Below are 13,290 nucleotides of genomic sequence, written 5' to 3' on the forward strand. Positions count from 1 at the left end.
ATGATATATGGGAGCTAGATAACTGCACGTCTTGCAGCTACAGAGCGCATGGACAGTAAGAAATCTAGCCCCTATTTACATTTTTATTTTTAAACATTTTATTTGACAATGAGTTTAGAGTTTAGAGTTTAAGTGATATTTTAAAAAACGAAATAAAAAGCAAATTTATAAAAATAGAAGTTAAATTACAACAAGTCTTGCAGCTACTGAGCGCATATGGAAGTCTAGGCATTTACAGGGCTTATGACCTATCATTGGCTGGTTTAAGTGGACACTTTACACACTCTGTAACATTCACCATTTTTTTTGTTTGAACATCCATATTTCTTCAATTCTTCCATTTGTTGGTTCGATGAAAGGTTAAACTCTCCCAATTCTAGGCAGTGAAATCCAGCCAATACAAACATTGGGACATTCTGAAATTACGATTTTGTCCGTTTTCCCGGCAATTAGAACTCGATTTTCATAATTCCTGTGATAACTTTCTACCGGACAAAATGGCGTGGGAGAGATTTTTCTAGTTTTTCAATAAATCTCAATACGAAGTGGCCAAGCCCGCCCCCAGCGGATGGCGCTGAAACTCTCTTCTGACGAGTGTCCGAAGATTTATGGTGTAATTTATGGCTTTCTTATGTGTCCGATGTCCCCCATAACTCATAGTGCGCCTCGCCATTAGCGCATGGCGTTCGCACAATACGGCCAAACTTTTACATTAAGCGAAGATACTTCGATAGTGCACGCTTTTAGATGGATAGTCTTAAGAAAGATGGAGAAATATCCCGAAGAAGGGTATATGGAAATTTATTCTGATGCAGAACTTATGACGCGTGATTTTTTGGGGATGTTTAGCTCAAAGATTATGAATAGGGTATTATCACCCGGGAGGAAAATCGGATTTAACATATTGAACATACAAAGGATTTCTCAAAGACTCTTTTATTGTTTGTAAAAGCCATAATAATCAATAATTTCATGCATAAATTTCGCTAACAATTATCAACATTTCAGAAAAGCTTTTTTGTTCGGTTTTTTATCTAGTTAAACAAAAAATTAAAATTAAAAAAAACATTCTAAACAATCGCACAAAATCATGATGTATCAAAAGCGACCCCGCTCCGAAGGGTTGACTTTGATCACCAAGCCTTTATTAGTCTAGGCATCTACAGGGCTTATGACCTGTCATTGGCTGGTTTAAGTGGCCAACTTTACACACTGTGTAACATTCACCATTCTGCCCATGTTTGAACATTTACATTTCCTTAACTCTTCTATCTGTTTTCCAAATGTTTTACCTCTCTTGTTAAAATAAATATAAATGTTTATTATTGTTTTTTATTTTATTTTATTTTATTTTATTTATTTCAAATACAAACAGATGTACAGGTTAAATGAATATTTGAAAAAAAATAATATATAAAATGTATACATAGTAGGGCCTGCCATCCAATTATATGTATTCACTAAATAATACCGTAATAAAGCGACGACGGCTTGAAGTTTAAACTATATCAATAATAAATATACTATATATTAAAATAAGATAAATATGGACAAAACAAGGAGATAGTGGAAAGGAAAAGAAGGAAATTGATAAGGAGTGGTAAAGGATGATTGAAGGAAAGTGAGAGTGGAAAATTGCATTTGATTTAATGATTAAACGAATTATGAATGAAGAGCATGAATCAAGCCTATTAATTCTCTTCTGTACATATTGTATGGAGTGTTAAATATATCAAGACTATTAAATTTGAATTGTTAATAATTAATGAAAAAAATTGTTCATTGTGATCGCTCAAATGCTTAGCATGTTTTTAAGCACGTCGATGGTTATTTGTGTTTGAGCCACAAGAACTCTCGAGCAATGGTTCGGCATCATCAAGGTATAATATAATACTCTTTAATAGCTAGAGCATTTGTCTCTTAAACCTAGTTAATTAATTATTTATTTATTTAAACGGCAGAACTACTGCCAATTAGATGTGTGTAGTTCGAACGACCCGGTCATACTGACAAGCTCGGAAATATTGAACTAGAGATACGTTTCTCACATCTCGGTCAGTCAGTTCGCGAACGGAAAGAGCGCCGAACTAAATGTGTCTTCGTGTAATTTGTATCTTTGTGTCTTTTGGATCTCTAGTTCGTTAATAATAATAATAATGTTTGGATAATTTATATAGCGCCATTTTTGTGAAAATCACCTCAAGGGCGCTGTACAAAAAATAAATATTCTAACACGTCTTGCAGCTACAGAGCGCATGGACGGTTGGGATTCTAGTTCCTCGTCTCCAATTATGAAATATTACAATTATGATATATATGAGCTAGATAACAGAACATCTTGCAGCTACAGAGCGCATGGACAATAAGAAATCTAGCCCCTATTTAATTTTTTTTTTTTTAAATTTATTTAACAATGAAGTTTAGGGTTTAAGTGTTATTTTAAAAACGAAATAAAAAGCAAATTTGTAAAATAAGAAGTTAGATAACAACAAGTCTCGCAGCTACTGAGCGCATGGACGGTTGCAGTTCTAGACCCCATTTACTAAATTTAGATGTTTGATAGTTGATAACATTTACATAATATGATAAAAAATAATATGATAGCTAACATCAAAAAAAGTCTTGCAGCTTCGAAACGCATCGACAAATGGAATTTCAACAACATAAGAATGATTTTAAAAAGTTAATAATAAAAAATAATTTTAAAAAACGCTAAAGAAGTAGTAAGTATGGCAATTAAGTGAACATGTAACAGCACAAAAAGTAAAATATAAAAAACTAAACAAAGATAGCATCCCTTAACTTATTATTAAGGTTAACAAGACAATAGACGATACTCAAACTCAAACTCGTCCCTGTTTTATTTTGGTGTGCAGTAAACAGGATGTTCTTTCACTGACCGAGATTGTGTCCTTATCTCTGTGGTTAGTAGGTAAATTAGCCGCCTACGTGTACGCTCTGTATTAGTACACTAATATACAAAGGCACGGGATTGCGCAGTGTGGGGTGGAGTGGAGACGGGCCGGGGAGATTTCATGCGTGTATGTGTATGTATTTTTTCCTTGGGAGATTACAATACGAGTAAGTAGGTATTATGGATAAAGATTTGAAGTTAGGTCGAAGCGCGGTGCGGAGTCCGGTGGGGCGTTGAATTTGATTGGTAATTTAGTATTTGTTTTATTGTAACTATTTATATTTCTCAGAGTAATAATGCGTGAACTTATAGAGAAGCCCTATCACTATGTTTCATAGAACGCAAGCGATGTTGGTTTGTTGCTTAGCAACAAATTGGTGGCCACTTTGTTTTTATTTGACAACCTAAATAATAGTTCTACATTATCTCTGAACCTAAACAAAACGGTTCGATCGGATGCTTTTGTAGCTGTGATTGGCTTTATTTGTAAATAACTTGCATATTTACGTTATAATAAATAAAAATCCATTATAGTCAATTGCAGTATGTTTGGTTGCAGCAGTAGGAGCCTTAAAGGTGTTAAAGGAGACAGTTTTTACAAGTAATTGATTTCGAATATTTTCCCATGATTTACATTGATTTTTGGCATTTATTGTCCCAACACGTATATTATGTTGCTTATTTTTTTTTCTTATATCTACATATTTACTTCAGATACTATTTTTTTCTCAATTCAGGAGATAAATATGTGAATTAAAGTATGTTTACTGTTGATAATGACAGTTGATTACGGGCAATATGTCGGGGTCGCACTAGGCATCCATATAAAGTTTGAGTTTTTATTGAGTAGAGCTCGATTCAAATTTTGCTCGAAAATAGCAATGTGAAACCTTGAAATCGCATTTACGTGTCCAAATTTCAGGTCGCTACGACTCGGTGTTTCGGAGATGTGACGGACAAACAAACAAACTCAACACAGGAATTTGGTTCCATTGAGTTGGGATTTATGTCTCAATAAATTTAACATAAGTATATTCTCTATAAAATGAATAAATAAATAATAAAATAAACACACACATGTATTTTCAGTTTTGAAGCATAATTACAAACCTTACTATTCTTTTTTCAAAGTTTTTCGCAAATACTTCAGTAACTTCTTGAATGAAGATTTCTACGTTTCTAAGTTTTCTAAGTTTAATCATTTTCTAAGTTAAATCATTTTATTATCGTAATATTTAGGTAGGACCCACCTATTCATGAATTCTATAGACTAGAATAATTCTAGATTGTCTATGATTAATGTTTATGGTAGCTGTCTATGGTAGCGTATCGCATAATAAGATGGCGTCAGGATTGTGAACTGACAAGTAACACAGAGCTGTCAGCTGAAGCTAGAATGAATTATGAATCAGGTGAGTTTCCGTTATAATTTAACACTACTTTCTTTGTTTTTTGTGATTCGCAGATAAATTACGATCATTTAAACTAATTTACAATAAATTATATGTCTAAAATGGTGTCGAATCTTCTTACACGAACTTGACTCACTCTTCCGGAATTAAAATCACAGTACATTATTATTTTACGTATTATTAAGACCCAAGACACAGAATAGCCGGCTGTTGACTCTAGGTATTTTATGTACTTACACAGTCCCTCGTTCAGTCTTATATTTTTAACATAACTATTTAAACTGACGTGCATCCCAAAGTATTTCTCCGAACTGACAAATTAATATATTGGTTTTATTTATTATATTAACTCTCCCTTCCCAATGATGTGTAGCTAGTACACATTGCATCTAATAACTTTCATATCTTCACAAATATAATAAATGCTGGTTAATATTTTCGGTATTCCTTCATTATTCATTTACATATCAGTTTTTTTTTTGCTAAATACTGAAAAGCATACAACATCAGACTCGAATGTAATTTGAGACGAAACTTCCGCGGCACATAATATTACACGTGGTATCATTGCTACTCACACAGCACTGGTAGTGCCCTTCCAAAGTTTTTGCTTGTGAACGTATAATTGCTGTCAAGAGGAAATTTAGACAAAGTAAGTCGTATTTATTGAGAAATTGACATTGATTTTAAATTCAAATATATTTTTGAATTACATATGCCTCAAAACTCTATTATTAGTAAAAAAAAAACTGTATTGACCTAAATCGATTTAATAATACGATCTTGTGAGGCACTTTTCCGTAAACAGGTCAACGCCATGTTTGGCAATGAGTTTAGTGTTTGAATTATATTAATATAAATAAAAAAACTTAATTCAATTCTATAATAAAGAATTTACAAAAAAATAACACTGAGCAGAGTAGATTATTTGTCAAGTGTTCCTGGTAAAAAGAAAACAGTAAAACCTCAATAAATAGAGCACTGTTTAAACATTTTGGTTTACAAAATTAAGAAAGATATTTGAAGGGTGGCTTTAGTAGACTTAAATAAGCGTTTGATTATTTTAAAATATTTTTTTAATTGTTTTCAGAGTTATTTTTAGTGTAAGCTGTGATCTTTAACGGTAATATGAATGATTGCAACGTGGATATGGATCCAAACGAAGTAAACCGAACGCTCCGTACTTTGAAACGGAAAATGAGTAAGAAGCCCCCTGAACCTAATTCAGAGATATTCAACGAAGATCTTTATATGCGTAATACTGTGAAGCGTAAGCGAAAGGCGAAAAATGACCGTGTTTCTACCATACAAGCTAAACCAGGAAATAGTACAGATAATATATATGATCCTGATCCTAATGGGTAAATTACAAAAACTAATTAAATAATGCTCTTGAAATTTGTACAATGGTTTTGGACTCAAATAGTTTTAAATTGAACTTTTATTTAACAAATTACAATAGAGATGGAGAACATAACATGGCGTATCACCAGTCATTGGCTGGTTTAAGTGTGTTACATTCATATTTCTTCGATTCTTCCATCTGTTGATTTAATTGAAGTTTGAGAGCCAAACTTTCAATGTTGTGAAGAGATCCATCTGATATAAATTGATTAACGATTGTAATGGAAATAGACTTTCGTGTTTTTAATTTAATACAAGTGAACACAGTTTTTGCTACCATTCGTGTCCGCAATTTGGTCATAAGGAAGAATAGCAGTATCCGACAAAGGCTCTCCATATAATTTGCCAAATTTAAATTGAAAAGGGCGTTGAAGCAGTAGGGTTAAATTAAATTAAAATCTCGGCTTACGGAATTGATAACTGTAATGAGTAACTCGTTTATTGACAAAAAACGTTACTTTTTAGTATGAACAAACCGAAAAAAAGTCACGAATGGAAACCCTACTGCAATCGACGCGTCGGGGACACCTAGGTTGGTATTCTGAAGCGCACGTAGAAAATGCATTTTAATCGCGTATTTACGTACTAAATACTACACGCTAACAGAGTATCTCTTCGCGTGCCGTTTAGAATACCAACCCTGATAGGACAGAAGAACAAAACAAGATCCCCAAAAGACGAAACGCTCCAAAAAATACAACTATTTAAGTTCACAAAGTTGTAGAATTAAAATTCAATGAATCCTTCCATCTTACCGAAGTCTCGACATTTCTCAATAGGTTCAATGCTGAGGAACTGGAGCCACATTCAGAGGATGGTCGTGTTTCTACTGTTGACGAAACACCAGGAACCAGTACCAAAAAAGTCGATGATGGAGGTTTCAAGTATTACGACGATATGCAAGAAGATCTTAAATACCAAGATGAAGAATCAAGCTCAGAGGAAGACTCACGTATGACGCATTGTTTATTTGATTTATTTATTAAATACGCCCAGTGGTCTTTTACATGACAGATACAAAATTAAAATTTAAGGACTTCATGGCAGGGACGAAGGAGCATATGAAGCAAGTGAGGCTGAGCCTCACTAAGAAAGCATTGCTATTCACCAGCCCCTAATATGTATTGTAATTCGCATTATATCAACATGTTATGAAGATAAAAAACTAGCAACCAATTTAAAAATGCTCAAAGTGTTATTTATTGTAGGGACCTACTTAACATTTACGCATATTATACTTATCCTTAAAATCTGAGCTTCACTAGAAATTTGGTATCAAAGACGCCACTGCTTCATGGTATGACAAATCAATATCTAGGTCTAATAAGTATTTATCTAATGGACAGATTTCATTATGCTTAATCATCATCATCATTTCATTTCCGCACCTTATTTTGAATATTTTTGTTACATAAAGAAAATATGATCAGTCTTACGCTTCAGGTGTCAATAGGTCTTGAAATATTCTAGTGCTAAAACACAGTTTTAAATAAATATTTTACAACCTGAGACTCTTGCATGGCAGACAAATGCGCTGACCACTAAACCACGAGGACGACTTATGCTTTGTAGATCCACATAAGTATATTTTATATACGTATTCTATTTTTCTTACAGAAAATTCAATTTTACTTTATAGACACATGAGGATAACTCTGTTAACTTCCCATTATAATACTGGCCAGGGGTGGTATTCTGAATCTTCTCGCGGGGGTGGGCGCGTACTAATTTCAAATAAAAAAAATCACAGATATATAGCATTAAATTTATTATAAACTAAAACTTCACCGTGACAATAGTTTAATTATGTAGTTTAACTGTGTGCGGAATGAAGTGATAAGAAAACGGACGCAGCAAACTCTGGTGACAACTGTCATCAAGCGGAGGCGATACGGTTGGCTTGGCCATGTACTACGGATGCCTCCTGAGAGCCGCAACCACGCTTGCCTACTTTACAAGGCATCAGGTTCTCGGCGTTCTGCACGTCCACTGCTGACTGTTCGTTGGCAGTTCATGTCAGAACTACGGGACGCAAACCTGACTTGGGAGGATGCACAGGAGCTTGTAGCCGACAGAGATGCCTGGAGGATCTTCGTGGACACCATGTGCTCCAATTAGGGAGCGGACATGGAATGATGATGAGTTGTGATGAAATGTGGACAATACTGGAAGTGAATTTAGCCTAGAATTAAGTTTGATTAATTTTAACAAATAAGTAACATACATAATTGTATTTTTGCTCCCGCAAAGCCGAAACTTGTCTGCGGGTTACAGTACATTATTTTTTTTACTTTTAAATTTATAAAAGGTGCATAGTTTAATAACAAATGAAGAATAAAATATATTTATGTACACACTTAAGTTTCACCTGCTGTTTTTAATAAGTTTTTGACTATCTTTTAAACATGAATTTAGGTTTTTTTCCTCGCAATTTTCAACCGGTATTAAATTAAATATTTTTGGTACTACACTCCTTATTGTTCTATCTCCATAGTAGTTCTTCTGCCGTGGCGCCGTCAGCTGCTGTGCCAATACTTGTCGGGTCACGATCTGGTGGGCTACTTTGGATTTAAAACTGCAATCGAGGAAATGATCTGTCACTATCTTATACTGACACTGTTTGTTACTATCCCCTTTAGGATCAACACAGAATTTACGTAATGAATTTTATGTTTGTTACGACGTTGCAAAACACGTGAGCAACCAGCGATGATCGAAAAAGGTCTGCCGCTTTCGACTGGCGGAAACCGGTCACATGGTGCGGTCGTTGCGCTGCCCACACTAATTTAGCGCCAGCGTCTCCGTTATTTGTGGCCAGATTGTCCATAAATTTACAATATAGTTCACTTTGTATAACTTCACAACCACCTAATATTCTCAATTTGTTTTTCCTTATATTATGTTTGATGTTATTTTCAGGTATACGGAAGAAAACTACGACACAAATCGATACAAATTCGACGTCAAATGGCAGATTTGCTTGCTTGGAATGTGAAAAAACATTTACGCGTAAGAGTTCTCTAAATAGCCACAAAATAACTCATTCTACTGTAAAACCATACGTTTGTTCTATATGCAAATATGAAACGAACCAGAAAGGAGATTTTAAAAATCACATGATTAGTCACGGTGAAGGAACATCATTATCTTGTCGTGTTTGCGGATTACTATGCCACACCAAAAGTACTCTAAGTACACATATGTATACGCATTCCGGCATGAAACCATTTTCTTGTCCCTACTGTAATTATAGAACAGCACGCAAAAACGATTTAAAAAAACATTCCATGATTCACAGCGGTGAGAAACCGATTTCTTGCTCCGAATGCGAATACAGTTGTAGGAGCAAATATGATCTCAAGAAACATATGGCGATCCACTCAGACGAAATGCCGTTTTGCTGCAATCAGTGTGGGTACATATGCAGACATCGAAGCACCTACAGCAGTCACTTACAAACTCATTTAACCGTGAAACCATTTGCGTGTAACGAATGCAATAAATCATTCCGACGAAATAATAATTTGAAACAGCATGTCCTGCGAAAGCATACTTCAACGAAACCATTTACTTGCACAGAATGTACTTATACCTGTAAATATAAAGTCCTTTTGTTGGAACACATGCATAGTCATACCGGTGTGGAACCGTTTTCTTGCGCAATGTGTGATTTTAAATGCATGCATCATTATGATTTAAAAAAGCATGTTAAAACTCACTCTGAAGATATAAAATATGCATGTTCTGTGTGTCAATTTGTAACTAGACAGAAGATTATTTTCATCCAACACATGGTGACTCATTCAAGTGGTAAAATTTATTCTTGTACGAAATGTGAATACGCGTGTAGACGTAAAAGCCGATTAGAAGTACATGATAAGAGAACTCATTCTGGTGTGCATGACATGGGAACCCAAATTGGTGATTTATGTGATAAGATAACTCATTCTGATGACTATCATGACAAGGGAACTCGATCTGATGGTATGCATGACAAGGGAACTTGGTCTGATGATATACATGACAAGGGAACTGGATCTGATGACATACATGCCAAAAGAAATCATTCTGATGATATGCATGACAAGATAACTCATTCTGATGATACGCATGACGAGGGAACTCATTCTGATGACAATCATGACAAGGGAACTCGATCTGATGGTATGCCTGACAAGGGAACTTGGTCTGATGATATACATGACAAGGAAACTCGATCTGATGACATACATGCGAAAAGAAATAATTCTGATGATATGCATGACAAGATAACTCATTCCGATGATACGCATGACGAGGGAACTCATTCTGATGATATCCATGATAAGATAACTCATTCTGATGATAAACACGACGAGATAACTCATTCTGATGATATGCATGACAAGAGAACTTATTCTGATCGAATACACGACAAGAGAACTCATTCTGATGATACACATGACAAGATAACTCATTCTGATGATGTGCATGACAAGATAACTCATTCTGATGATATGAATAACAAAAAAACTCATTCTAATGATACACATGTCAAGATAACTCATTCTGATGATATCTATGATAAGATAACTCATTCTGGTGATATCCATGATAAGATAACTCATTCTGATGATAAACACGACGAGATAACTCATTCTGATGATATCCATGACAAGAGAACTTATTCTGATCAAATAAACGACAAGAGAACTCATTCTAATGATATGCATGTCAAGATTACTCACATACCCTGATATCGTTCTGAATGCGCTTATTAAAAATAATCTGAAAATACAAATGCTAAAATAAATTGATGTACGAATACTGGAAACAAAATCAATAAAATTAAGTTTGTAATTAAATTGTTATATAAGTTACAACAATTTGAGTGTGTCTAAATGTTTGTAGACAAAAGACTATATGAAAAGGGAATATAAAAGTCTGTAAATGCCTAGACTTATATATGCCCTTCTCCAAAATTTTCTCCATTCCTGTTGTAATTTGTTGATCTGTTATATAAGTAATTGTTTTCTCTCCTTGTATTGCAAAAATCATTTATATATCTTTGTATCTATTCATACCAGTAACTCAATCACAAATAACTATCGACGTGCTTAAAAACATGCTTAAGTATTTGAGCGATCACAATGAACATCGTTAAGTTATCGCAGTTATAAGTCAACGCGTGTGTAATCTCTAAGTCAGCTCGTGTCAGTTTGTTTTTTGTTTTCCTCGTTAATAAATACAGTTCACTGGCGAAAAATCGGCGTTTACTATTTAAAATAATACTTTATATTGCATTAGCAAAATAGTAAGGAGTATGTAATACATAAAAGTGAAAATTAAATTACGATTACTATAGCGACTGCTTTTCTTGACATTTGGCTTGCCGACCGCCGGCCAAATGCAATAAATAGCGTGATGAATAATAAATAAATAAATAAAAATAGCAGTTATGGAATATTTTCCATATTTACACCTTCTTTACATTTTATTTTGTGAAATTTACATATGTGATTGCGCGGCAGGATTATACGTCGCGAAACGTAAATATTTTGACATTTAATATTAGGTGTTCACGGATGTTGCATTGTGATCACGAATACGATAAACAACCATGGTGACTAATTGTTATCTCGTCGCTTATTAGCACGTCGATAGTTATTTGTGATTTAGCTACATTATAAAATGTATTGTTTTACATTGTAATAAATTTCATTTTTCTACCTAAAACTTTTTTAGATTTAGTAGAATTCCAAAAATCCATTCCTTGTGTAGCTACAAGTCGTCTTGTGGTGTTTAACACTGTAGTCAATTATTCTAATGCGCCCTCCGTGTGCTTTGTATTTACAAAACGGCGCTGTATAAAGTTATCAGTATCGTTCCCCTATTCTCAGCCAAGAAAACTTATGCCCTCAAATGCGGTGTGCGGTATGTGGTGTGGAGGCTGTTTGTATTCAGTATATGCTTATTTTATTTTATTTGGGAAACCAACAGGTCTCCATACATATTTATAGTAAACAAACAGATATAGTGTATAAACTCGGAACTAATAACAGATTTCCACAAAGTTTACAAAGTTAGTAAAGAAAATATATTACATATTAAATAAATACATAAAAGTTTATACACATAAAAATGTTATTTTCATGTCCTCGTAAATATTTTTCAATAATCATTTTTTTTATATTTTAAGAACAGTAAGTTATTGTAAATTGGGCGGGATTAGGACAAGGATGCTTGAAGAGAGGATAAGGAGGGGAAGGGAGATGTACATATTTATCATTAAAATGTCTACCAAGTTACATAATGCATTTTTAGTGTAAATTTTAAATCTGACAGAGTGATGATGATCTATGTGTTTAAATTTTGTATTGTACACTGAAAAAGTCCTACGAGAAAAAGGATTTTTTGACATACGATGTTTTACTAATTGGTACATGAATCAGGTGGTACCGTCTACAAATCCTGGCTGGCTCATGTAGGTATATTGTGTATTTTTATAGTATGTAGGTATGCGTTTATATATGTGTGTATGCATGGAAAGTAAAACTCCAATTATCCGAGTAATGATTGTCAGATTTTATTGCTTTAGAAATAATACACCGAATTGTCACACTAACTTAAAAGTGTCCAGTAAAGTTAATTGCACAGTTAAAAAAACTATTTAATTTAGTAGGGGACCCGTTTTGTACCTTGTGGAACACCATACATGTATATTTCCTCAATTTGACGGTTTGCGGTTAGTAGAAATCAGCAATTGTTCAACGTAGTATAGGACATTCTGAATCCGATTTCCTTCGGTCCTTCTCCGATATATTTATCACTGTTGAAAAATACATACAATGGGCCGGGAGGATCAACTGGAAAAAATTACCATCATAAGTGAGAAAGCAGTGTGTACGAAGTATTGGTTTCGATATTTTATCAAGACTCAAAAAAGTAACAAAATATTTTAAGTCAAATAAAACACGTAAAACATCATTCTCATTTCCACACCTAGTGGTGCCATAGGGCACTGCACTAGTAAACCAAATGCAGTATATTTCGATAATCTATTACGGTAAGGTAAGGTGATTAGTCTTACGCAGCAGATGCCGTTGCCATTTAAAAACCCTTTAAATAAATATTGCATGTTCACTCTGCCAGGAATCGCACCCGGGACCTCAAAAATGGTAGGCAAATAATTTGACCATTGCGCAACTAACTAGGCGGATTTATCTCCACTCGATTTCCTTATTTAGGATTTTTAACCTGAGAGCAGCTATTGAGTCGAAAACACTCGTCCAGGGTTCTGGTTCTATTTCACACACAGAACTCTATTTTTCGTCCGCCTAGACAAATCGAAAGATATGAATATCTATAATTAAAAGTCTGTCGGTATTTATTACACGCTATGATGTTCCGTTCTGGTTCGTTCCCACACCATTTGCTTCCCCTGACTCCTTCGAGGGTCTGGCCATCGGGTATAAGGAGATAATCACCCTCAGAATTTCCGACACTCCTGAATCCATCATCACAATCTCCGTCCAGGAACTTTTTGTTTCGACCAGAAGAAGACAAAGAGAATCGCTCTGC

At 34.4% G+C, this 13,290-nt stretch overlaps 1 protein-coding gene across 1 annotated transcript; it reads left to right on the top strand.

Annotated features, from left to right (window-relative positions):
• Nucleotides 1-4,247: 4,247 nt before the first annotated feature.
• LOC148281112 (uncharacterized) lies at nucleotides 4,248-11,445 on the top strand. The gene is made up of 4 exons (XM_088227280.1): nucleotides 4,248-4,326; nucleotides 5,417-5,687; nucleotides 6,510-6,682; nucleotides 8,650-11,445. The coding sequence occupies exons 2-4, from the start codon at nucleotides 5,615-5,617 to the stop codon at nucleotides 8,752-8,754; spliced, it is 351 nt and encodes a 116-aa protein (XP_088083406.1). The 5' UTR covers nucleotides 4,248-4,326; nucleotides 5,417-5,614; the 3' UTR covers nucleotides 8,755-11,445.
• The last annotated feature ends 1,845 nt before the right edge of the window (nucleotides 11,446-13,290 follow it).

The sequence above is a fragment of the Micrasema longulum genome, unplaced genomic scaffold (assembly GCF_059751315.1).
Source record: "Micrasema longulum isolate JH-2025_06_02 unplaced genomic scaffold, ASM5975131v1 h1tg000497l, whole genome shotgun sequence".
Taxonomy (NCBI): domain Eukaryota; kingdom Metazoa; phylum Arthropoda; class Insecta; order Trichoptera; family Brachycentridae; genus Micrasema; species Micrasema longulum.

Coding starts and splice junctions, on each gene's coding strand:
- LOC148281112 (XM_088227280.1), top strand. CDS start 5,615: ATGACCGTGTTTCTACCATACAAGCTAAACCAGGAAATAGTACAGATA. Junction 5,688..6,509: donor TATGATCCTGATCCTAATGG/GTAAATTACAAA, acceptor ATTTCTCAATAG/GTTCAATGCTGAGGAACTGG. Junction 6,683..8,649: donor AAGCTCAGAGGAAGACTCAC/GTATGACGCATT, acceptor TGTTATTTTCAG/GTATACGGAAGAAAACTACG.